Below are 25,653 nucleotides of genomic sequence, written 5' to 3' on the forward strand. Positions count from 1 at the left end.
TGTCACAAAATGCACTTTTCAATTCACAGTGAGCTGCAGAATATTGGTAATGGAAATAAAGAAATAAACTTGTATGCATATACAAGGAAGACTTTTTTTAACAATTGAATTAAAATTACAATGATAATATCACAGGCAAAAACTGGATACAGCAAATGAAAATATGCAAGCAGTCAAGTGTAGAGATGACACATGAATCCCCCCTAAAAATAAAATATACAAGGGAACAAATATATGCATTTAATACCAGAAAATTCAGAACGAACCTTGCAACTAATTTATGCCCCCCCCCCCAAAAAAAAAAAAAAAAAGTAAAAGCAGTTTCTAAAAACTGATTCATAGCATCATTATACTGTACTAAAAACATTTTGGAAAATTGCCTCATACCAATATATGAATTTGCACATTTACAAATATCTCAATCTAGAATTGGTGTACAGATCTTCTCCTGAGAAATGGCTAAAATATAATAAAAATCATATTACTGTCAAAGTAAATTATATGAATTTTATGAAATGGCACACAAAACCAAAACCAATTAGTTTAAAAAAAAAACAAAAAAAAAACACACACCCTAGCATGCTAGTGTTACTGTGTGCTTAATCAGAACTGGAGGGTTTCTGCTGACTATGGGTATTAGTATTTCAGAGATCCAGATGTAGAACCCAAATCTTTAATATAGGTTCGCTGCTGTAGCATGTTTATAGGTAGTAGCATGACGGTACTGTATACAATCACAGCAGACAACAAAAGTACAAATATTGTAAGGAATTTTAACAATACAATAAAGCTGCCCTGTTCAACAGTTGATTCTAAAGAAACCGACTAACAGTCCATACTACTTTGTGGGCCACATATTAAAACAAAACAAAAAATAAATGAAAAAAGTTAGAGCCCTGCTATTGCTACACTTCAAACAAAAAAACATTATTCTTAGGTCACATCTTGCATTCAGACTTTACCTTGGGTATTTACAGTATATTTTTCATGTTACAAAAATATCTAGATATGGACACCTTAAAATTTAGAATCAGGTCTCAAAGAATTCCAGTAAATCAGCCCATTCTTAATGTCCACAGATAGTCCTTCTGTATACTTTAAAATAAATGTAGCCAGGTAAAGCATTACCAAAAATAACTTCAAATCTACAGTATCACAGGAAAAAAAAAAAAAAAAAAAAAGAAGTTCTCCCTAACATTTTAAAACTTCAGTAGTACAAATATTCCAAGCTGCAGATTGTCTAAAGAGCCAACTGAAGTATATTAAAAAGACATGTCTGCAATGTGCCTGCAATTATATTATAGACAAGAAGAGACTACAGGTCCGTAAAACACAGTTCATCTCGGTTAATCACTCTAATCTGCACTTAAGCTTGATTCACGGTCATACTTTTCTTTGCTATGGTTTTTATCTTTGTCCTTGCTCTTAGACTTTTGATTCCTCTCTTCACTGGAGGCTTTCTTTTCTTTTTCCTTACTTTTATGTGAAGATTCTCTCTCTTTACTACTTTCCTTTTTCTTTGAGCTGGGACTTCGACTTTGGCTTCTTCCATGTTCTTTATTTTTTGCCTTTCTTTCATCCTTACTGTCAGGACTTCTGCCGTCTCTGCTTTTGGATCTCTTCTTTCGGTGACTTTCATCATTGGTTCTACTTCTTTTATGTGAACTTTCCTTATTTTTATTCTTTTCTTTATCAGCGCTTCGGGTTCTTTCACGTTCAGAACTCTTTGATTTCCTGCTCCTCCTCGAGTCCCTTGTTTTGCCCTTTTCAGGCGATCGCTTTCTCTCCCTACTTTTGGATCGGCCTCTTCTTTTTGCCTCCTTCTCTCTATTTTGCTGCCGATCTTTGCTTTTGCTCCTGTCACGGTCTTTGCTCTGGGATTGAGCTCTTTTTCCTCTGTCTCTGCTTCGGCTTTGTTCCCTGGTTTTGCTACTGGATCTTACATGTTTCTCTTTGTTGGAGTCTCTCTCTTTGCTTCTTGATTTTGCACACCTGTCTTTACTTTTGCCTTCATCCCTTTCTTTGCTTTTACTCCTCTCCATTTCTTTCACTCCCGATTCAGAGTTTTTTTCCTTATCTTTTCCTTTGGTGTTATTTCTGCCTTTGCTTTGTGACCTGGCTCTCTTTTCATCATCTTTACTACGTTTTTGTTCTCTCTCCTTACTCTTACTTCGGCTTCTTGATTTTGCTTTCTTTTTAGATTTGTGTTTGTCATGTCTGTCCTCTTTATCTTCGTTTTTCCTCGATTCCTTGTCTTTGCTCCTGGATTTGCGTGCCCTAGCTCTCTTATCCCTTTCCCTGCTTTTGCTGGGGCTGTCCGAGGTAACAAGTTTATTCTCAGAGGTCTCTCTTTCCCTTCCTCTTATTTCAGGCTTTGGTATTTCCTTCTTGCCCTCCATTAAGTCACTCCTGTAACATTAAAAAAAAAAGTAGTTGAGTAACTTGGTGTTAAACATTTCTTCAATCATTTTTTAAATAAATCAAGTAATACTGGGTATATTGGAGACATCTGTCCATCAATCTGTAGTCAATAATTTTACTGGACATGTGCATAGCCCAGTAAAAGTACTGGTGTTTTCTTCTGGGCACCAGGGGTGTAATGATTAATTGTGTATCACTTTCTTTACATGATAAATCATACTGTAATAGAGATCATATTGTGACTTGCATATCGTATCATGACATTAATGTATCATTACACGCCTACTAGGCACTAGGTTATTACAATATTTTCTACAGTTGGATTATGAACTGTTCTAGAATGCATTATGAACCATTGCTCTAGTCTACAACAAACACAGACCCAAACAAAACTCCATCAAATCTAAATGTGGAAACCTGGTACAACAATTAAGTTTTAAACTTACTTGTCTCCTTTAATCCATCGTTCACCACTGGGCGCTCTCATTCTCCGAGCTCGCTGCATCTCTTGCCTCCAATGGGGTGGCGTTTCACTGCGTCGGAAACGATCTCTAGATCTTGACCTGGATGGTGTTCTGTAGCGCTAAAATAATGAACATGATCAATTATTTTTTTTAATAAAAAAAAAACGCAGCCTACCAAAACATTTTGTTTATACTTATCTTTGTTAGATTTATTTTCACCTATAAAATCAGTTATGAATTTAAATAATAAACACTTACTCTTGGTCCTCGTCCTTTAATTTTCCTGCCCGACCTGGTTACCAAAAGCCTTCTCTGATATGACGATGCCTGGGAGTTTAAAACACTGCTAAAAAAAAAAAAGAGCAACAAAGTTATATCCTAAAGCAGTTTTACTTCCGAAGATTAAAGAACATACCCTACCCACGTCCACTAAATGACTAATGCATGGGAGCCCCAACATGAATAAGCTTAATCAAAAGGGTTCACACAAAGCTATTACGTATTTTTTTTTTTTTTTAACAGTCAAACACTTTATTTGCACAAATATTACAGGTGTGCAATTATTTATTTTTTAGTGAGCTGTAGCCCAAAGTTTGGCCACCAATTAACAAGTGGGTACATATGTAAATTCCCACTTAATGACTAACTAATGCACAAAGACAAATGGAGTTAGGAGTGATCCCTGAAGAGTTCTCATGAAGGAAGCTCCATGTATGGATTTCAACTCTGCACTTCAGCCTGAAATTGTCTATTTTTTCTATTGTAGTGATAAGAGTTGTTTTTAAATGGATTAAACAAAAAGGTACTGGACAAAAATCTTAAAATTAAGTCACGCAGCAGTGTAACAGTAGAGTCAATTATCCGATCTTTGATCAACCATACTAGAGCTGCTACGATTAAATTGAAAATCGATTTTTCGATCGATTCCATTCCTCATTATGTACATTGATATAAATACTGGATAATCAATTCAATAATTACATTTTTTGAAGTGCACATAGTTAATAATATTAAGTTTATCAACGAAAATGCACTGAATGCCCTGCTATTTACAGCATTTCTGCCAGACAACCAGTGGGCATGCTCTTTTCCTGCTCGTGTTAACTAGCATCCGATTGCTCGTCCCATCCTACTTGCAAATAAGTTTTGAAAATGTTTGGAAGTACACGCCTCTGTGTGTTCGATGAAAACAAAACCAAAAAAAAAAGAGCCCCACCTTCAATCCACAGCAGGATGACAAGCTTGTATTCCTGACAAACAGTCTGTATATAAATTGTGCACCACTGAAGAAAACTGACTGTATATAGTTTGCGCTTCTTTGGAATTTTAAAATTAACTGTTACATAAGGAATATTTAACAATATTCAATAATGTTAAAATAAATAAATGATTGGTGGCGTTAAATGCAATTTTGGAATAACGTTCAGCTTCACCTATAGCGGGCGTGCAAGTTGTGGTAAGTAAATCAATTTATTTGTATTATAATTCTGATGATGATGTTTTAGGTAGGGATTTCCACATTGTGTTTCACAGTTGCAATACGCGAGGCTGCAGCTGTCACTGAATAAATAACTCATATTTAGTTTATACAGATTACATTCCAATCTGTTTGGAATAATTTTTTTAGTAACACCCCTGTAGTATGTTAAACTTGCTTTAGGCTTGTTGCGAATGTTGTCTTTTTTTCCTCCTGACTCTACCAAGGTGTAATTACCCCTCACTTTAAATTGTTGTGCACAAACTTTTACTTTACAGCAATGATATTAAAATAACACTGCGGATAGAGGAATGAAGCGAAAATGTATGTGGGCGGTACAATCACTGATATTTATTCAAAACGATTATATTGTGTGCCCAAATAATCGATTGGTATTTTGAGACTTAACTGACAGCAATAAACCACACTGCCTAATCAAACGCACGTTATCACGTGATGAATTACGTGTGGTGTATTACACACACACAGCTTCTACTGCTAAAACGGCTACGAGATTTAGCTGCCAAAAAAAGGACCAGCAGACTGAGGCAAATGAAAGTTAGAATTATTCAGACCACCAAAACCTTAATTGGAACTTTAAATTGTTTTAATTTGCTTAACTGCAACAATCACCTCATTCTTGATTTTTCTATTTCGTCAGTACGGGCTGGAGATCCTGTCTATGTTATTGAGCTGTTATTACAATGCCTTAACAGCAAGTATAGAAACATTTTACTGAATTTTCGAAGTTTAATCTCTTCTGTGCTACGGACCTAACTGGTACGTCAGGATTTAAAAAAAAAAAAAAAAAAAAAAAAGCTGGATTGCCGTTTTTTCACTCAGGGTCCAGGAGATATACAACATATTAGGTCGGTGGCTTTAATTTCATCATATTACACGGATAAAATATATTTGATGTGACGCAGTTGTTAAATTTAATTAACAGCCTATTTGAATGCAAGTGGTGGTTCTCTTTGGCTTGTACTGTGAAACAACCTGAATGAATTTAATGCAATCTGTGTGTAATTTTCGTTTTCTTTTCAATGAGAATTGATAATAAAAAAAAGTTTAACTTTGATTAGTAGCTGTTTTATCGAGCTGTGCTTCATGAAATTAGCTTTGAAGTAACATCTGACTTTGTCTACATTTTGTTTATGTTAAAAACAATGATTGGAGTTGTTGGTTTGAATTTTTCTTTTGCTCCATTTAAAAAATAAAACAAAACATTATATATACATATACAATATATTGTATTGCAATTGTGTAAACAACTTGGCTTTGACATTTGTGTTTTTTTTTTAATTTATTTTTGTTACCTCCTCTTCCCTCACAACGCATATAATTGTATAGGATATAAACTAGGATATAATTTTATGATGTAATTTTTTAAAAAATATAATTCTACCATGACTTCCCAAAAAACCTTGATTAGCATTTATTGATTTATTAGGTTATGTTTTTTTCACCTCTCTCCATCTCTCTAGAATTTCACAGTAATTAAAATAAACCACACGTGTGAAAACCGGACGTGCCTGACAAGCACCGAATAAACGGACTGCTAAGGTTTAATTAGAGTATTTAATTAACTGTAAGTGTTACTTTTACTGAATTGCAGTAATTTCATGATTTGTAATTTTGTATGCTTAATGTGATAGATCAGGTTGCTAGCTACATCTCAGTTAATGTTAATTGATTATACAAACTAGTATCGGTCCCAATTAGTTTGGATAATTGACCCTACTGAATTTTAAAAAATGTTTGAAATTGTTTAAACATACCAGCTACCTACCACCTAAATTCCAAAAGCCAAATGTTCTGCAATACAAATTTTAGTTCATGGGATGCAGATTCAACACATACCTCTCTCTTTCTTTCTCTTTTTTCTTCTCCTTTTCCTTCTCCTCTTTCTGTTGAGGGCTCCTTCTCATAAGGAACCGGTTTTCTGGGATTGCAGGGATCTCCTCAGGACGTACAGTGGAGAGGGGATCAACTTCTTTTTTTTCATCTTCACTCTCCTCTCCAGAACTACTCAAGACAAAGCATTAACAGTTAGTAAAAAAAAAAAAAAAAAAAAAAAAAAAAAAAAAAGGCTGTTGGACAGACAGTATAATGTCTATATAACATCTTTAAAAGCTGCAAGTCAGTTTTACTATGGCAAATCAGACAGTTTGACTAGCTGCATGGCAAGCAGGGTCTTCCGTATCAAACTGTACAGATTGACGAATCCTAAATGTCAAAGGAGAAGACTGTTCTGGAGAACCAGCTCAGTTGCAGATTTCCACCCTCATATACCCTAAAGAAATTAAACGTGCAGATAAACCAAGCAGGTGCACACCCTATGTCAGTCTTCTTGCTGATCAATATTTCTACTTTTTATGTCCAACATTCATATTTATGTAAAAGTAAGTGACAAATAGTTCATCCATAACAAAACACTTCATAAAGAGAGGCGGTAAGCCCTACATCCATCAGTTCTGTTTCAGGAATAGTTTCTCAGTAGCTTTGGCAATTAAACAGCCAACTCACCTTTTCTTTTCATCTTTCTTTTTTTGCTTTTTTTCCTTTTTTTGTTTTTTAGATTCTTTCTTGCGTTTCTTTTTTTTTTTCTTGGACTCCTTTTCTGAATCACCCTCGGACTCAGATGAGGACTCTGAAGAACGCGAGTCACTGGAGCTCCCGGAATCACTTGAAGACAACTTCTTTCTTTTCTTCTCTTCCTTTTTCGCTGACAACAGAAACAAAATAAATAGTCAGCAGTTTTAAAAAGTCCTAACAGACAACAAGTGTGTTAAGTGGCTGGGAGAGTTGCTATATAGAAAATAGGCAGTCTGGTAAGGTTCTCATGCTAAAAATCACATCTGCAGTATTCACAATAGGCATGATTTTCTGAAATATTAATTGGTTTTGCTGTCATTTCCATCCAGTTTTATTGAAATGATCCAACACAAAACTATAATTTAACACCTGCCTTTAAGCAACCCCACTGCTTTTTATTTCAAAGCAAGATCTGTCACTCAAAGGCACCCAATCACAATATGCTTTTCAGATGAGGACACACCCTAAAAGCCATGGGAAATCCCTTGCAAGTTCCTCTCACAAAGACCAGCATAAGCGCCACTTATTCAGCGATTGTCAGGTGCGTCAAGTCCAATTTATTTTCACACACGTTGTTTATTTTACATGCACGGTTTTCATTTTTAACCCCCCCCCCCCCCCCCCAAATCCGAGCAAAACGTGTTTAAAAGGCACCGAATCGCAAAAGTACACTCAGTACTGCATCTCCAGCCAAGCCCCACCCCTTGTTCGCTGTATTTATCACATACCTCTTTATAGACGTGCATACTGATAAATCCTCTCCTGATCACTTGTTTTATCACCAAACTCAATAATGCAATCCAAGTCATTATTTTATTACTATAGCATCTCAAAAATCTCTGCAAATGTCTAATATTCTTTGAGCACTGGATGCAGAAGCTTTTTTTTTTTTTTTTTTTTTTCAGCTTCATTCGGCTCCTATTGGTCTCACTCGGCCATTGAATGGTTTTCTCAGCTTTTTCCGGAGAAAAAACGACTAGAGACCTGTGCTTTGTCTTTTTGATGATTTCGGATAGTGTCCGACATCAGACTGGAAAGGGAAAATTGTAATGTCAGACCACAAGGGGTTAATAAAACTGCATACAGAGACACCTAACCACAGCAGGGGTGTGGGGAGAGAAAAAAAAAAAACTTCTTGTCCAAGAGACAAAATGCTAGAAAAATCTAATTGCCCCCTCCCCGTTGCCCACAACACACACACAAAAAAAAAAAAAGTAGGATGTAACTTGAAAGGATTTTGGTTTTATTTAACAGTGAACACAATCAACTAGTGATTAACACAAGCGGATTTAGGCTTGTAGCTTGACTGGTTCACTAAATTCTTCAAAAGACACAATAGGCTCCCTGTGACCCCACCTCACCAAATTTCTAACATTTTAATTAAATGTTCCTTTCAGTGCAGTATGGAACACATTTGCTAGTAAATTTAAGTAACATACTTAAGAGTACAACTAAACAATACTTGGAGATATTCAAATTACTATTTTTTTTTTTTTTTTATAAAATGTAGTCGTCGCCAATGATTTTTACCCCGGTTTTCTCCCCAATATTATTTTTATCCCGGTTCACCGCTGCAACTCCCGCACTGCCTCGGGAAAAGGTGGCAGACACACATGTTCTCCAAAATGTGTCCTGCCAAGTGGTCTTTTTTTTTTTTTTTTGCTCTAAGCGAAGGCACCATAGTGCCAGAGGACAACACAGATCCAAGTGGGCGCAGGTGCCCCATCGGCCACAGGAGTCGCTGGTGCGCGGTGAACCGAGGATTACCCTACCGACCTGAACCCTTCCCACCCAGGTGGTGCTCGACCAATTGTGCACTGCCCCCTGGGAACTCCCGACCACGGTCGGCGATGGCATAACCTGGGCTTGAACCAGCGATCTCCAGGCTATAGGGTGCATCCTGCACTCCACGCGGAGCACCTTTACTGGATGCGCCAATCGGGAGACCCCAGAGATATTCAATATATAAATAGCTTCTGCCTGTTTTTCCCCCCCACTGTTTCTCTAAGCTGAATTAAACTCCTGATGTACAGGTGTTTTAGTTTGTTGCATCAGATACAAAATAATTGCCAACTACTGTTGCTGCTTTGTGGAACTCAAATTTTTCTTGATGTTTTATTTCAGTTTGGTAACTGCTGAACCTGTGATTTTTAAAAGACTTGTGTACAACCTGTCTAGTTTCTCTGCATTTGTTACTGTTTTTCTATCAACATTCTTTCCCTGCACTACTCTCACTGAAATATAAATACATGAATTAATACATACACATTCCCATGAGATTTACAGTAGGGGTGCAACAATTAATCATTGCATCAATTATTGATCATCTGTCCTTAAATTTTACCAAGCTTCGATTACATTTTGGTGAATCAATGCATCAAATTAGTACCCAGTTGTAAGTCTCCTGTATCCGGTTTGCATTAAAACCTTGAGCGCGAGTGCACTGCTTCTAGTGCTAGCATGGTAGATCAGCGCATTCTTAGGATATACATTTCAAGCCTACATTACGTGTTGGATAAGACAAGTAGGCCAAGTATTCATGTTTCTTTTTTTTATGTAAAAATTAAGGCAACACTATCTATTAAATCTACCAATTTCCTTGTTAAAGCACGACACAAAAATAGGAGTGAGAAACACTCTTGCAGCAGCAAAGGTCATTCAAAATGATCTAGACAAGATTCAGAACTGGGCAGACACACGACAAATGACATTTAATAGAGAAAATTGACTCAAATGCTTCATCTAGACAATGTGGGGAAGGCCAACAAAATGCTTGGATACATTGTGAAAAGTGTTGAATTTAAAATCAAGGGAAGTAATGTTAAAACTGTACAATGCATTAGTAAGACCTCATCTTGAATATTATGTTCAGTTCTGGTCACCTCACTACATAAAGGATATTGCTGTTCTAGAAAGAGTGCAAAGAAGAGTGACCAGAATTATTCCAGGTTTAAAAGGCATGTCATATGAAGACAGGCTAAAAGAACTGAATCTATTTCAGTCTTGAAGAAAGAAGACTACGCAGCGACCTAATTCAAGCATTCAACATTCTAAAAGGTATTGACAATGTCGACACAAGGGACTTTTTCGACCTGAAAGGACCAGGGGTCACAAATGGAGATTAGACAAAGGGGCATTCAGAACAGAAAATAGAAGGCACTTTTTTATACAGAGAATCGTGACGGTCTGGAACCAACTCCCCAGTAATGTTGTTGAAGCTGACACCCTGGGATCCTTCAAAAAGCTGCTTGATGAGTTTCTGGGATCAATAAGCTACTAACAACCAAACGAGCAAGATAGGCCAAATGGCCTCCTCTCGTTTGTAAACTTTCTTATGTTGACTTAACTAAAGCAAAGAAGCACCCCCTTGTGTTTTATGAGTAATAAAAAAAAAAAAGAAGAAAAACATAAAATGTATTGAAGATTACCCTTGGATTTTGGAATAAGTTCCCCACAGTTGAGAACTTTTACTTCAGCATACGGTCTACTGCTGGCATCTGTCTTCTGGTTTTCCATGTCTTTGATCACTTCCTGGCCAGAGATCACTTGACCAAAAACCACATGAACTCTAAAAGGTAAGAGATGACATTCTATTTGCAGCGTTGCATCTTCATCCGTGCATTCTACTGCTTTTAGATAGGAAACTGAGTGGGAATCAAAGTGATCTGACAGTATTTGCCATCATACACTTAGACACAAACCTAAGTGATATTCCTTGTCTATTTTGTTTTAACACTATTATATATTTTACTAACATAGCTATGTAAATGATACATCACCTAGAAAGCATATTACAACCATGACCTGCATCTACAAGATGTGGCCTCCTGTAACAATGTTCAACAGAAAAAAATAAGGTCATGACCAAATTGCAAGTTTCAATCATAAATGGCACCTATAATTCCCCTATAGCCTCTAACTGGGAATAGTTGTGTAAAATATAAAGTACTTACCCATCTAAATGAGGAGTAGGCTTTGTTGTTCTTTTTAATTTAACATCAAAAAGGTAGGGGTTTAAAACATGGAATTAGAAAAAAAAACACAGAAGGTCAAAAAAAGACAATTGAAACTTTAAATTAATTCTGATATTTACATAATCAAATCATTAAAAGCAGACATCTGCAGTATTATTTACTACAAAACAAGTTTATATATTCTGTGCATCAATACTGAATGAAATTACTTCAACTAAAACCAAATTGAATGAATTCAAAATAAACACTTGTCTTAAATATTATTGGGAAACGCTCTATAAGAGTACAATAGTTATCTGGATTTTAATTAATATAAAATGCAAATCTTTTCTACTTACACTGCTATGAACAGGACTAGTTATAAACTTAGGAAATACTAGCTGAAGGCTTATGTTAGTCATTACCCAATAAAGTACTTACATGAAAAACTGTGAACCATTTGTATCTTTGCCCCTGTTGGCCATAGACAGCAGGTACTCCTTGTTGTGCTTGACAGCAAAACTTTCATCTAGATAATCACAAAACACAAATCTTATTTCTCATTGTGAGAACTGAAAAAATAAAATAGGTAGGATTTCTACAAAATGGATAACATTTTGGGTACCAGTGCAGTTAACGTTTTTGCATGTACTTTTGTTTTTTGCCAATTAATCTGTATGGATCTTTAATGGTTTGTGTGTCATATACAGTGCCTATAGAAAGTCTACACCCCCTTTCAAAATGTTCACCTTTGGTTGCCTTATAGCCTGGAATTAAAATAGTTTCATACCCCCCCCCCCCCCCCCTGCCAAGTGGCCTCCATCTGTGTTAAATTGTAGTGATTCACATGATTTCAGGATAAAGTCAGCAGTTCTGTAGGTTCCCTCTGCTGGGTAGTGCATTTCAAAGCAAAGCCTCAACCATGAGCACCAAAGCGCTTTCAAAAACTCCAGGACAAAGTTGTTGAAAGGCACAGATCAGGGGATGGGTATAAAAAAATATCAAAGGCCTTGAATATTCCTTGGAGCACGGTCAAGACGATTATTAACAAGTGGAAGGTGTATGGCACAACCAAGACCCTGCCTAGATCAGGCCATCCCTCCAAACTGGATGACCGAGCAAGGAGGAGACTGATTAGAGAGGCTACCAAGAGGCCATGGCAACTTTCAAAAGCTACAGGCTTTTATGGCCAAGACTGGTCAAAGTGTGCATGTGACAACAATATCCCAAGCAGTCCAGAAATCTGGCCTGTACAGTAGGGTGGCAAGAAGGAAGTCATTACTCAATAAAGCCCACCTTGAATCCTGTTTGAAGTATGCAAAAAAACATTAGAAAAGAAGACTGGTCAAATATTGCCAAATCTAGGTGTGCAAAGTTGGTTGAGACCTATCCCAACAGACTCACAGCTGTAACGGTTTCCAAAGGTGCTTCCACCAAGTATTAACTCAGGGGGGTGGAGACTGATCCAATTATGATCTTTTAGTTTTGTATTTAAACAGTGTGGAGTATGGTGTGTAGACAAGTGGAAAACAATTATCATTTAAAATGCATGAAACTGAGGCACTGACAACAAAATGTGAAAAAAGTTCACGGGATACAGACGTTCTATAGGCACAATTTATATATATATATATATATATATATATATATATATAAACCATACCTTCAAAAAAGCCTCCGTAAATGGATTCACCCCCTTTGCCATTCCCTATAAAATAAATACAAATAAAAAAAAAACTTAAGAAAGAAATTCTAAATACTTCCCGATACATAGTACAAGAGGATTTGGTTATACCTTCACTGAAGTCTCCTCCTTGAATCATAAAATCCTTCACAATTCTGTGAAATAGACAGCCTTTATAATGTAAAGGCTTCTGGGTGCCTTTTCCAATACCCTTTTCCCCTACAACAAAAATAAATAAATAAAAATGAATGTGAAGAATTCAGTAAAGTGGTAAATTTAGTTAAACAAATATTCAAACTACAAGAGTACAGTACCTGTACAGAGGCAGCGAAAGTTCTCACATGTTTTAGGACATATGTCAGAAAACAATTCAACCACAACTCTCCCCACTGTAAGGAATGAAAAAAGTAGCACAAAGACAATGATTCAAAGTACATCCAGCTTACTATGACATAAAAAAGCACATTTAAAAGTTGTCTGTTTTTCCTTACCAGGCACATTGTTGAAGGCTATATCGAAAAAACAGCGGGGGCGTTGTACCTTTACTCCCATGGTTTCTGCAAGCTTTTACCCCTGAAAGAAGATGCAAAGTTTCATTATGAAATTGGGTTTATCTTGGTTAAATTTAGCCCCCCCCCTTCCTTAAAGAAATAGTGCTGTGATGTTTGACAACCCATCTAAAACTGGAACTGTTTTAATTAGTCTTAGAATTTTGCAGCACTGTAAAAGTTACTGGTTGAATATTTGTTTCACAAATAAACAAAACAAGATCTTACATCTTATTTAAGACACATACATTGCATATCAAATAAGTTATACGTTTATTAATTTTTTTTTTAACATAAGCTAGTTTTGAATAAAGGGAAAATCAGTTTTGGCCTAGAATACAGCTTAAACATAACATCCAACTGTTGAAAAAAAAAAAAAAAAAAAAGACTATTTTGCTCAGTGGCAGCGTGTTTCCGAAAAGAAAAGGCTTGTTCCACCTCCTGTAAAAAGCTAGCTTTGGCATGGTGGGTAACTTCATTTAATTTGTAATAGTTCTCAGTTCAATTTAAGCCACTTACCTCTTTGCTCAAAACACAGGTAACAATAATAAAGTGAGAGGAAGCCAACTGGTTTAGGAGGTGAAGGTGGCCAATTGTGAATATATAAATCTAATTCTACAGGCCTATGAGGCTTTATGATGGTTAACTTCTGGTGCAGTTTGTATAGTATATTGATAATATAATCCGTCTTTCACGAAATGCAAAACCATTGCTTTAACTAAATAACACTGTGCAAGTTACTCTACGTACATAAACAACTCCCAAACCCGAAATGATGGAAGATTCCATTTGATAAGGGAGCCATCTTCTTAATGTGTTTCATAATCGAGAAAAAAAGTCGTCAATGTTTTTAAAATATATACATATAGATTTTTTTAATATGGATCGTGATGTTAACACCACAAATACATCGATACGGCGACTAACACTACCTGACAACACTTTGCATCGAACCGTAGTTATCTGTGACGAATCAGTGAAACATTTCACTCAATCTTACTCGCGCCTTTGCTCTAACTAATGGAGGTCTCTTTGCACAGTCGCTTTCTGGATGGTTCATTCTTCAATCCATTTTCAAAATGCACCCGCCCCCTCGAGGTCTTTTTTTTTGACCCAGAACGAGTTTCCCAGATACCGAATCTGGGGCTCATTCAGCAATTGCGGTGTCTTGTTCACACTAGTCCCCGGATCATGGCCTGCGCCTCGGTTTCATTTTCAGCACAAGTCAGTCTCCTCGTCATCTCGCAAAACAACTACACCAAATATATATTAAACAACAACCCCCTCCCCATATAAAATGTAGTTACGACTGTTTCTTACCTCGATAGTTTTGTGCCCACCGGTATCCTCAACCTGCTCTAGTCCACGGCCGAAGAAATAAAACGAAGATTATTCAATTAGTTTCTCCTTCAGTAATTTCTAAAGATGGCGCTAAGACAGACGTCAATGCGTTTCGGGTGAATATCCACCAGTCAGCGCGCTGCTGTTTGCGTCCTGTGTACATGTGTGCGTGGGCGCGCTCATTTCTTTGCCCGTGGAACTGCAAATTAAAAGTGGGATGGACTACCACTAGACTAATTAATGCACCGGACAGCAAGACATTTTGCTTTGGTGTATCTGTCCATCATAAGCACAACCTACAATTACAGAATGTAAGACACTGATTTACATTTTTTTGGATGTTTTGAATTATTTGAAATAGTTTCAAGATGTTGCTCTAATATTGATATATTAAACACACTAACTGTTCTGCTTTGCTCAGTCCAACTAGGTATCTGGCATCTTGCTTGCATGACCGTGTTGTTTTACCACGGCCAGGATTGTTTTCTTTCTGGCTCTGTAACGTTTCAAATTTGCTGACTGCCAGCTTTATACTATTGTGTTGACACACGTTTGTAAACATGAAAAAGATGGAGGGACAACTCTTAAATTGTATTTGTCGCGTCCTTTACTGATGTATTTTGCGAAAGGGAAGATCCTTCTGAGATTAGATGCTTTAGACATACAATGCTGTTACTAATGCAACAACTTGGATCACAATTCAAGCCTAAAGCCAAGGTCATGTTTTTGTGGGACGTGTATACCAGTAGAACTATGGTAAACTGAGGGCGTAATGTAAGGGATGATCAACAATTTACAACTTGCTTTAATATATATGGCTTTAATAAAAACACTTTCCTGAGACCCATTGTCTATAGAATTTAAATGTTACAGACTAGCTATACACATGTCCTTTGAAATTTCTGATAGATTCAGATATGGGTATATGCATTCAAGCATTACGGGCAATAGAAATATGCTCAAAATATAGAGGATGCCTAAATGGCAGTTACGTGAACAGGCCATTTGCTAACACAACTGAACGTTTTTCTTACAGTACAGTTGTAGGTTGCAGTATGAATGAAATTTAACTTTTTGCCTACACTTAATGTAATAAAGCTATGTAACACTGATACACTATCCGGTTATTGTATCCCGACTGTAACATTTTAAGGGATAGTTTCACACGTGGGATACGGGCGCACACACAGACTTTACAATCCAACACAATACTGTGAAAGTCAAACTCAGCCAGGCCTGTGCTGTGTGATCTCTCTGGTCATGAACTACTGAAGGTAATTATGTTTTGTTAATTGTACATTTAGGAAACGCAATATTGTACATAATTTAAAAAAAAAAAAAAAAACACCTTGTCTACTGGCCAAGCATCACATGCTTATTATTGTGGAAGTTAGTTATGATCATAACTGTAGTTCATACTTACTGATGTTTAAAATGCTTCGTATAATCATATATAGCCTATTGCCTTTCCCGCCATCTACTATGTTCATAAAAAAAAAAAAAAACAGCCTCCCGTTGTCAGACGTTATATTTTGTAATATTTAACACTTCAATGAATTTTAATGTTTGGCAGTTTTTAAAGTGGTACAACACAGTTGAAAAATATTGGGTGCTGTGACGCATTCAATTCAGTATTCTGTTTTTACCCTGGAATTGTGAAAAACAGCAGACTGTGTTTCTTCACGAGTCGTCTGTTCACCCCAATCATAGCCATACATTTATTTTTCCTCTTCCTTGCAGATGCCTTCCAGTACGACTAAATTGTTGTTAGTTTACATGCTGATTGATTGAAGCACTCAAACTTCTGCCTTCAAACCACAAAGTCTAAACAATGAGGACTTCACAATCGATTTTCTGTTCATACGCATACGTAGGGTGCAGTTGACTGTTTTCCTGGAATGTTTCGGCTGAGGGGTTTGTGCCATGCCTCAAGGAGGCTACTCCACTCTCGGGCGACGGGCAGTGATCAGCTCCTGGACCAGCTAGTTAGCTGCACAAGTGAAGATCAAGTGTTTGATGTTGTGGGGAAGAACAAAGCCAAACTCTCGGAGAAGCACGTGGGCTGTGCAATGAGCCTGCTTTGGCAGTTTCAGAAGGAGAAGCCAGAGATGCTGCGGACAGTTGAATTTGTAAGAACTCACCCACAGTTCCTCACCTTGCGTGTGCTGGCTGAAAATAAGATTCAGCTTCTGGATGACGATACTCTAGTGGACCTCCTTTACAATGCACTGAGGTAAAATAAATAAATAAATCAATCGGGGTTGCTATACAGCTTAATGGTTCTAGGTTGTAGTGTAAACACGTTCGACCACTTAGTGCCACTTGCTTACTAAACTAAAACTTAAGCCTTCCTACTGGTAAATTAAGATGTTCATATAGTCATTTGCATTAAAGCTCTTCTGGTATTTACTTGTTGGTGCATGTTGAATGTTGATGTAATATACCCAAACGCTTGTTTCAATAAAGGTTACATGTGGAACCTTATGATTCCCTGATTCAAGAGCTGGTTACAGAGGCGTGGGTAAGAATAGAAAAGTAAGTAAATACTTTTTAACAATATTGAGTTTGTTCAATTTGACAGTTTCAGTGGTTTGGTGGTAGTTGTATGGTGTTACTGAGTTTCAGTGTTTTGGGGGTCTAGTCGTTCATGAGTGTACAGTACATGGATGTAACCCACAAGACACACATTTGGGTGTTTTGTTTGACATCAGCAAACCTTTTTCTAATTATACAGTTGGACCCAAAGGAGAAAGCTTCAGCGTCTGGTAAGGCCCACCTTGTGCAATTAAATGCCCAGACAAATGCAAGGACAAGGGCCATACCACACGGTAAAGTCAGGACCCTGTTGCACTGTTTTTGGCTTAACTTTCAAGTAAATAAATGTACGCAAATACCAAAATAATAATGTTGTGTTGTTTTTTTTTTTTTTTTGGCAGCTAAAATTTTAATAAAACAATCCTTTTACTTCCATTTTACAGATTCAGTATGTCCACACTGTCAAAGTTCGCTGTATGCATAAATGACCAGCACATGCAGCACAGTACTCTAATGGGTAAAATCACCGATATTGTGAGCCAGAAACTAGACATTGTGCACGATGCCAGGTAAATATCAAGGCCACATGCTTTTAGCTTTTTAGTACAGACAGTGGTATAGCTTCCAATAGCCCCATATGTTCTTTACACCGATCAAATGCCTACTGTAAAGGTGCTGAAACTCATATTGGCTAGAATAAAACTAGCACACTAGCATTGACAGCCTGAATTTCTTCCTGTGTTAACAAAAGTGAAGTAGTCAACTTGGTTTGATGTTGCTTGTCACCAGGGAAAAGCCTCAATTTCAAAAGCCAGAAGGTGAATCTACTAGAAGTCAGTTGGTTGCTGTGCATATTTGGGTTGGGTATTCATATTGAGGCTAGTAGTTATCTTATTTTTCTGATAGCAATGTAAGGTTCTGCTTTGAGTTCATGGACAAGGCAGATAAGGTACTGTATGCATGCTCCAATGTGAGCTTGTTTTAAACCTCTAGCAGTGAGTTATTTGTCTGTGGTAAAAGAAAAGCATTGCTGTATGTGATTCTCTGTAATGTGTGTTGTGGATGTCTGTGCAGAGTTCTTTCCACGCTGATGATAAGTGTGTCACCCCTTGCCTCTCTGCGGCTCCGGGACAGATTGATAGAAAAGGCTGAGTCTCTCCTAGATACCATGGATCAGTCCCGCTTCAATAATACCCGGAGAGTCGTGCAGTTTCTCCGTAATGTCAAGTACAGTTACAGGCCCTTGCTGGAAAAATGCAACAGGGTCTTTCTTCTCAATCTGAAAGATCTGGACGCAGAAAATTTTAGCATTATCCTGGGCCTCTATCAGTCTCTCCAATTCAATAACTGTGACTTTCGACTGGCTGCTAAGCAGAGGCTGACTGAGCTTATCGACACCTGCACTGATCCTGTTAGTTTTACCAAACTCTTTGCTGCACTTGGACCTATGGCTGCACAGGAGACCAGAGAAAGGTACAGTATACATATTAAAAGGGGGAGGGAAAAAAAAAAGAAATGGGGTCCAAATTGTGTTTTTTTTTATTTTCTTGTGCTGAAAGCATTTACAAATACAGTACTCTTAAAAAAACATTTCTTGATGAAATATTTATTTGAAAATAGGCCATAGTGTGCTTTAAGCTTCTGTTGGTGAGCAGTTATTCTGTTGTTTGTTTGTGGTTTTTTTTTTTTTTTGCTTTAACATGCCCAAGATGTTGGTTCCCGACTCCCACAACTACACCTTACCAGAGGATTCAGAAACCAGCTTCTTACTGTAAAAAGATGAGTTATATGTCTACCATTGCCTGGGCTAAACTTTTATTTTTAATTTTTTTGCAGACTGGAAAGTGCTGCATTATTACTGGCTGAGGAGCTAAATTGTCAGCAGGCTCTAGCAGTAGTAGAGACGATGGAGGAAATGGAATGCAGAAACCCACAGCTAATTAGCAAGTAAAAACATTGTATTATTAAAGCAGCTTTACAATGGGATCTTGGGCTTATGCATGTTTTAAATGTGTATGTCTAGACTTAACACGTTTCAAAATAGCTTCCCAGGATCCCGTAGAATTGGTTAAGTCCTAACTAATGCTTTAATTTACTATTATTATTATTATTATTATTATTTATTATTATTATTATTATTATTATTATACTTTTATTAAGCTGTTACTTGTCCTCCTTTTTCTTGTGATTTCTTGAAATATCTGCATATTTATATTGTATAACTTACTGTTAAATATCTCGGTTATTGATCTACAGTATAAGCAATTACAAAAATAGTTCTGTAGAATCTCCTGAACTGAGTTTGTTCCTTGGTACTTCAAGGTTACTGTAATGGGACTTGGTTCTTATTTTTCTCCTATAAAACAGATTGTGTCGCTACTGGGTGACTTTGCAATGGCGCTACTCATCATTTGAGTTATGTGGTCATCTTCATTCAGGGGTTAAATAATTCAACTTCTACACAGGGTAGCGTCTGCAACTGTCTGTCTCCCCCCATAGATACCAACTATGTCAGATATTTTTGGAGTACAATAAAATTGCTGTTTTTTGTTATTTTTGTAGTGCCTAATATATTGTTTTCACTACAGAGTTGCAGCATTTTTCTACAAGAATTTAAATGCTTATAAACCTGTGGAGATAGCAAGGTTGACCCAAGCCCTGATACTACTTCACTGTCAGAATCCAGAGCTGTTCACAAAGCTGAGAAGTTTGCTGGTGAGGTAAATGATGTGTTTTCTCATCTAGCAGCAGTTATTGTCAGGCTCTTGGATTTTTATGGATAAAATTAACCATGTAATGTATTGAAAACACTGTGATGGAAATAAGGCTCCCATTGCATAGCAGTTCAATCCATTCCGTGCTTTACTGTGGGAAAATTTATGTAACCGTGTCTAATTAGCCTCAAAGTAAATCTAGAATGGATCAAATTGCTATGCAACGTGACAATTATTTCCATATTTTAAACCCATAATAAAGATGGTGGTCTTTCTGCAGCAAGCCACTGAAACCATGTGGCATCTTATTCCGATACAGATTATACATGCTGTAGAACAAGCAACATTTTTGCAGTTCTACTGTACTGTTTTCCCTAAATAAAATGAAAAATTGTATCTGGTTCACTTTTGTATCTATTCCACTATTGTTTTGTATTCCAGGTACTTGCAGGTCAGTGTTGTTCCCTACGAGGTGACCATGTTGACCCGGGTCCTCTCCATGCTTCCTTCCCCTCGGGTAGATGAGGTGGTGACCTCCCGAGTGGACGCTGTCTTGCCTCAGTGTAACCTGAGCGATTTAAACGCTTTTGCTGTGGCTATTGCCAAGTGGGTTCGGAACGACCCCTCCTACCGGCACACCACCTCCAGCGTTTATGTGAAACTGCTGCAGAAGCTGAACAGGTGTGGCCTGGACCGGCTGCAGAAAGCCGACAGTCTGGATCTACTCTTGGAGGAGCTAAAGTACGCCTCTGGAGAGTGGTTTGAAGAGATACTTCTCGAGGAAACGATAGTCACTTTGCAGAGGTTAATAGATCAGGTGACGTGGACTAATGTGCCAGAGCTTGCCCTTTTCTTAACAAGAACCAACCATCTCTGTACCCCGCTGCTCGACAGAATCGCCACTGTGACGCTTGAACACATTGATAAGGTTTGAAATGGGCTCTTCATTCCTTGGAACATATTGTTGGTGTATTGTGCTCATGAAAGGTGCATTTTGTGCCTGTAACATTTTGTCTCTTTCATCAGATTCATTATTCAGCAACATACGCCACACTCCTGCCCTTCGCTGTGCTGGACTATGATCCACCCCAGGGTGATGAGTTTTTCGAGACCTGTATTCAACGCTTCAAACCTCATTTAAGTAAGCTGTGGGGGGGCGGTGGATACAAGAACAGAAGGGAGAGCAGTACAAACACAGTATCAGACAGACAGGATGACTCAGTAGGCCTACAGCAAATCCCAACAGGGACAGTGAGCTATGAGCTGTGTTCCAGTTCTCTGCTGTGTTTGAGAGGAGTATAATTAGAAATGTTGCTCTAGCAATCCCCCCCCCCCCCCCCCCCCCCCCCCCCCCCCCATTACACAAATGAATGATTCGTTTGTGTCTGAATGTCCATTATCAGAATGGTATGGAAAATACAATTCAGTTTTTGCTATCAGTGCGTTACACAAAGACAAAACACTGAACATAATGCTCTGTTATCTTAGGTTCGTTTGATCCCCACCTGTTGGTGCTGCTGGCATACTCTCTGGCTGTTGCAGACTGTTTCCCAGAGGAATTAATAAGAACCATTTTCAATGTGGATTTCCTATCTAAGCTGGATGCTCAGCTTGAAAGTAAGTAGATGGCGTAATCAAATAAAACAGACAATGCTTTTTGAATGTATACAATTCAGTTGGCAGGCACAGCTCAGCGTACAAAACCCTCCACCCATTTATAAATTGTCTGAATTTAATGATAGCTCTTCCTGATGCCTTGAACATGCGAATCAGATTACGGCTGATGGAGCTAAATAGAGCCGTCTGCCTGGAATGCCCAGAATTTCAGGTCCCTTGGTTCCATGACAGATTCTGCCAGCAGCTGCAAAGGAAAGGTAAGTATCCCTTAACATCTACTGTACAATAATTTGATTGTTTTGGTAGATTAAATACACTCACACAGTGCGATAACAAATAAGAAATACAGAGTGATTACAGGTATCTCCAATTAATAAGTGTTTTGGTCAGTGCTAGGGTTGGGGAAATACAAAGTAATGACTTAACATTTAGTAAGAACCTTTAGAAGCCAGATTATTATGAAAGACTGGCCCCTGTCCCCCCAGAACCTGATTAGCTCTGTCCTTTTAGTTTATTTTAGTTTTACTACATATTCTACCATTGAGTGTTTTATAGTCATAGATGAACTACCTTGCCTAAAGTAACATTAGATAGTTCAGGTTTTGTGTAAAACCATTACTGTGAAGATGTCATTGATATTAATCTTTATAATACAATCAGTACAGCAATCCAAACTCCCCCCTGGTTACCTTTTCTTTGTATTGTTTTTGTGTTATTTGATAAAATTTTTGAATGAAATCCTGGAAGGCTGACATCTTTGTAATTTTCCTAAATGCTGCTCTTTCTTATAACAGTGTTTTATGATGGTAGCTGAATGTTCAAATTCAAGTTTTTTTCTTCTTTTTCAGGCAATGGTAATGCAAGTGCAGTCCAGCAGCAAATTCATAAAATGCTGGGGGAGATTCTGGGAGGGATTAACTATGCCAAAGTCTCTTTGCTCACGCCTTATTTCTATGCAGTCGGTACGTTGTAGAGATGCGTTAGCAGACTGATCAGGGCATTTATGTGCTTCGTTAGTTTTAATAATAAGCTTATTGTCTGGTATGACTTTTTCATGGATGTTGTATTTTTTTGTTTTAATTATGGAGCTTCTGCTATGCATGATACATTTTACTTGATAAATTATATTTTGAGAATAATTTCTTCATCATAATACTAATGTAACTGTGACAGCGTTTACATGGACAAGTCATGACAGTTTTCCTCACTAGGTTTTTGCCATACTTTTCTGGAAATGCGTTGCTATGCTGTTCTGATTTAGGAAAAAAAAAAGTCGTCCGTAGCAATGCAGATTACTCAATTCAGCCATTTAGGGGAGGGGATATTTAAATGTGTCTGCCTAGTAATTAGGAAAAGAACAACTCTGAATATCGAGAGGAGAGCTCCATGCATGACTCTGAATATCGTGAGGAGAGCTTCATGCATGACTCTGAATATCGTGAGGAGAGCGTCATGCATGACTCTGAATATCGTGAGGAGAGCTTCATGCATGACTCTGAATATCGTGAGGAGAGCTTCATGCATGACTCTGAATATCGTGAGGAGAGCGTCATGCATGACTCTGAATATCGTGAGGAGAGCGTCATGCATGACTCTGAATATCGTGAGGAGAGCTCCATGCATGACTCTGAATATCGTGAGGAGAGCGTCATGCATGACTCTGAATATCGTGAGGAGAGCTTCATGCATGACTCTGAATATCGTGAGGAGAGCGTCATGCATGACTCTGAATATCGTGAGGAGAGCGTCATGCATGACTGAATATCGTGAGGAGAGCTTCATGCATGACTCTGAATATCGTGAGGAGAGCGTCATGCATGACTCTGAATATCGTGAGGAGAGCTCCATGCGTTGCCATGAAGATTAAAAAAAATTAATAAGAGAAAATAATTAACTTGTTGTTGCGCACATTCCGAATTATCACGCATTACTTCTTTGTGTCTTGATACCTTTTCAACATGCAGACACACACAAATATATAAAATAAGTACAAGTTTTACTACTTAAAAAATAGATATGCGTAACATCTAAAAGTTTTATTTAATTAAAGTAGTCAGAATGATTTCTTAGGCCTATATGAATATAAGATTGAGAACAGGGGGATATGTAAAAACACATACGAGGTTCCTGAGTAGCTTCATGTACTGGCAGTTCTATAGGCAGAGTTCTATAGGCAGAGTACCAGGCTGAGCATCCTAATGCTCCTGTATCTGCCAGTCCCTATACCCTGCCTCTGCTCTGAGAAGCCAGTGACTGCTGGTCTGTAGCTGCGGTAGAAGTGCCAGGCACAGAATCCACTAAACGCACACACATTATAATGAAAGGTGGATGTCTTGTAACATTATAAACATTCAAACAAAAGTCTTTATTTAAAGTGATACGGTATATTTATGTTGTTTGTTAACTATACCCATTACTTATTGCACAATATGCCAGTTGATGCTAACAATTCATTCCAGTTCTGTGCGGTGGAAGAAGAGGTTGTTCCTGGGACATCTTAAAGGAATTATAGAAAGAAAATATGATTACTACTACTACTAAATTATTATTATTATTATTATTATTATTATTATTATTATTATTAGTAGTAGTAGTATTATTATTATTATTATTGTAATAGGCTAAAAGTTCGGTTAGTTGTGCTTAACAACATGCATTTATACAAAGAATAATAGGCTATACGAGAGGTTTACATTTGCTGCGTCTTTTGCGTTCTTTCTTGCGTGTGTGTGTGTGTGTGGTTTGGTACGGCTTTGCTGAGGAATAACATGAGATTCTGCTGATTGTTTGTCTGGTGACACAAATGTATTTAGGCATTAGGAGCTGTCTGCTATACAGAAGCAACTACTTTGCTTTTTCTTTCCTTATTTATAAATGTACATAGTAATATTTTCAGCAAGCTCACAAAACATATTAACCTGTGCCAACAGATTTTGAATGTGTTCTTGATAAAAACAAAACTCCTCTCCCATATGTGGAGCAAAGCCCCCTTCTGATAAGCGAGGGGAGGAAGGTGCAGTGGGGAACACTCACTCAGTTAAAGGAAAGAAGAGAACTGCCCCCAGGTGCAGAGCGGTGAGATCCCAGTCTTTATTTTATGTAGTTTTTTTTTTTTTAATCTTAAGAGTATTTATTTATTTATTTGAATACATTTTAGTGATCATCCTTGGCATGTGTACATACACAACAAACAGCTTAGCTTTCCATATTGACTAAAACATACATTTTTAAAACCTCACGTTTTCTAGTATTAGTTTTTCACTCATTTTAAAGTGTATTGTTCCAAAAGTAAATTGAACCAAAGCAACTTTGGAAGATGATTACACAGATACGGTCAAATATACATTTCCATTGAGGACATTAGTATGATTTATATACTAGCATTGTTGTGCAGAAGTGAGTCAATGTAACATTTTTATTCATATTTTATATATATATATATATTTTATCTCCAGGGTTACCAACGTCACCTTAAGGAACTCCTTGATTCCAAAGACATTTTGTAAAAAGTCCCATTTCCTCTTAAAGGACTACTATGATCTGAGAAAGAGACTCTAAGACCCGATGGTACATGTAGTTCATACACACACACACACACACACACAACACATATTTGTGTGTATGTAGTATATATATATATATATATATATATATATATATATATATATATATATATATAAAAAATTACATTTACATGTGGTGTAATTGTCACAAATGAGTTGTTACTGGCCAGCATTTTGTATGTTTAGGAGTATTCTGTTTATATAAAAAGTACAAAATATGTATAGACCTAAATCAATCAGCTGAATTCCAGAAATTACTGAAATCAAGCTTCACATGTGCTGAACAATGCAGCATAATTTGGAGAAAAAACAGTCAGATCTGTTCCAATGTTTAACAATTGTTGTAGGTTTATTGAACTGCAATGACTACTTCACAAACATTCAGAATTATGGATTTAAAAGTATTCCACATTTTAGACAAATAAGGTTTCTGTGTAATCAGAAATAAAATCATATAGTGATTGATTTTAATTGAAATACTGTGAACTACATGATTTTCTCACATTATAGGAAATTGTGGTAATTTTGTTTCAACAGATTCCTCACTTTGAATGGAACTCAATGGAACTCTCAACACAGGATGCATGGAAGGAATACCTACGAAAGAAGCTGTTTACAGATCATTTGTAATGTGAATGGCATTTAAAAAAAAGTTTCATTATAAATAACTATTTAATATGTATATTAGATAACCATGTATATTAGATAACCATGCCAGCCTATTACAATAGAGTATGTCAC

General features: G+C 37.2%; 2 protein-coding genes across 4 annotated transcripts; one reads left to right on the forward strand and one right to left on the reverse strand.

Moving 5' to 3' along the window:
• Window positions 1–80: 80 nt before the first annotated feature.
• On the reverse strand, window positions 81–14,629 carry LOC121322239 (peptidyl-prolyl cis-trans isomerase G-like). Of its 3 annotated transcripts, none has more exons than XM_041261919.1 (13): window positions 14,463–14,629; window positions 13,086–13,167; window positions 12,909–12,983; window positions 12,706–12,813; window positions 12,574–12,618; window positions 11,352–11,439; window positions 10,911–10,940; window positions 10,386–10,525; window positions 6,889–7,087; window positions 6,223–6,387; window positions 3,144–3,228; window positions 2,868–3,004; window positions 81–2,409 (listed from the first exon to the last, which is right to left on the reverse strand). In XM_041261919.1, the coding sequence occupies exons 2-13, from the start codon at window positions 13,144–13,146 to the stop codon at window positions 1,356–1,358; spliced, it is 2,187 nt and encodes a 728-aa protein (XP_041117853.1). In that variant the 5' UTR covers window positions 13,147–13,167; window positions 14,463–14,629; the 3' UTR covers window positions 81–1,355. The 3 variants fall into 3 exon arrangements, with proteins under 3 accessions (XP_041117853.1, XP_041117851.1, XP_041117852.1); XM_041261917.1 differs by having other exon boundaries at window positions 3,144–3,231; XM_041261918.1 differs by lacking the exon at window positions 14,463–14,629 and adding an exon at window positions 13,662–13,771 and having other exon boundaries at window positions 3,144–3,231.
• Window positions 14,630–15,282: 653 nt separating this feature from the next.
• Window positions 15,283–25,603, forward strand: fastkd1 (FAST kinase domains 1). Its single transcript, XM_041261337.1, has 15 exons — window positions 15,283–15,757; window positions 16,224–16,716; window positions 16,950–17,018; window positions 17,462–17,587; window positions 18,093–18,491; window positions 18,855–18,965; window positions 19,607–19,738; window positions 20,174–20,660; window positions 20,759–20,873; window positions 21,221–21,349; window positions 21,475–21,606; window positions 22,198–22,311; window positions 24,280–24,424; window positions 24,598–24,637; window positions 25,423–25,603. Exons 2-15 carry the CDS (start codon window positions 16,382–16,384, stop codon window positions 25,540–25,542), a joined length of 2,454 nt encoding a protein of 817 aa, XP_041117271.1. The 5' UTR covers window positions 15,283–15,757; window positions 16,224–16,381; the 3' UTR covers window positions 25,543–25,603.
• The last annotated feature ends 50 nt before the right edge of the window (window positions 25,604–25,653 follow it).

This window comes from Polyodon spathula, chromosome 10 (assembly GCF_017654505.1).
Source record: "Polyodon spathula isolate WHYD16114869_AA chromosome 10, ASM1765450v1, whole genome shotgun sequence".
Taxonomy (NCBI): domain Eukaryota; kingdom Metazoa; phylum Chordata; class Actinopteri; order Acipenseriformes; family Polyodontidae; genus Polyodon; species Polyodon spathula.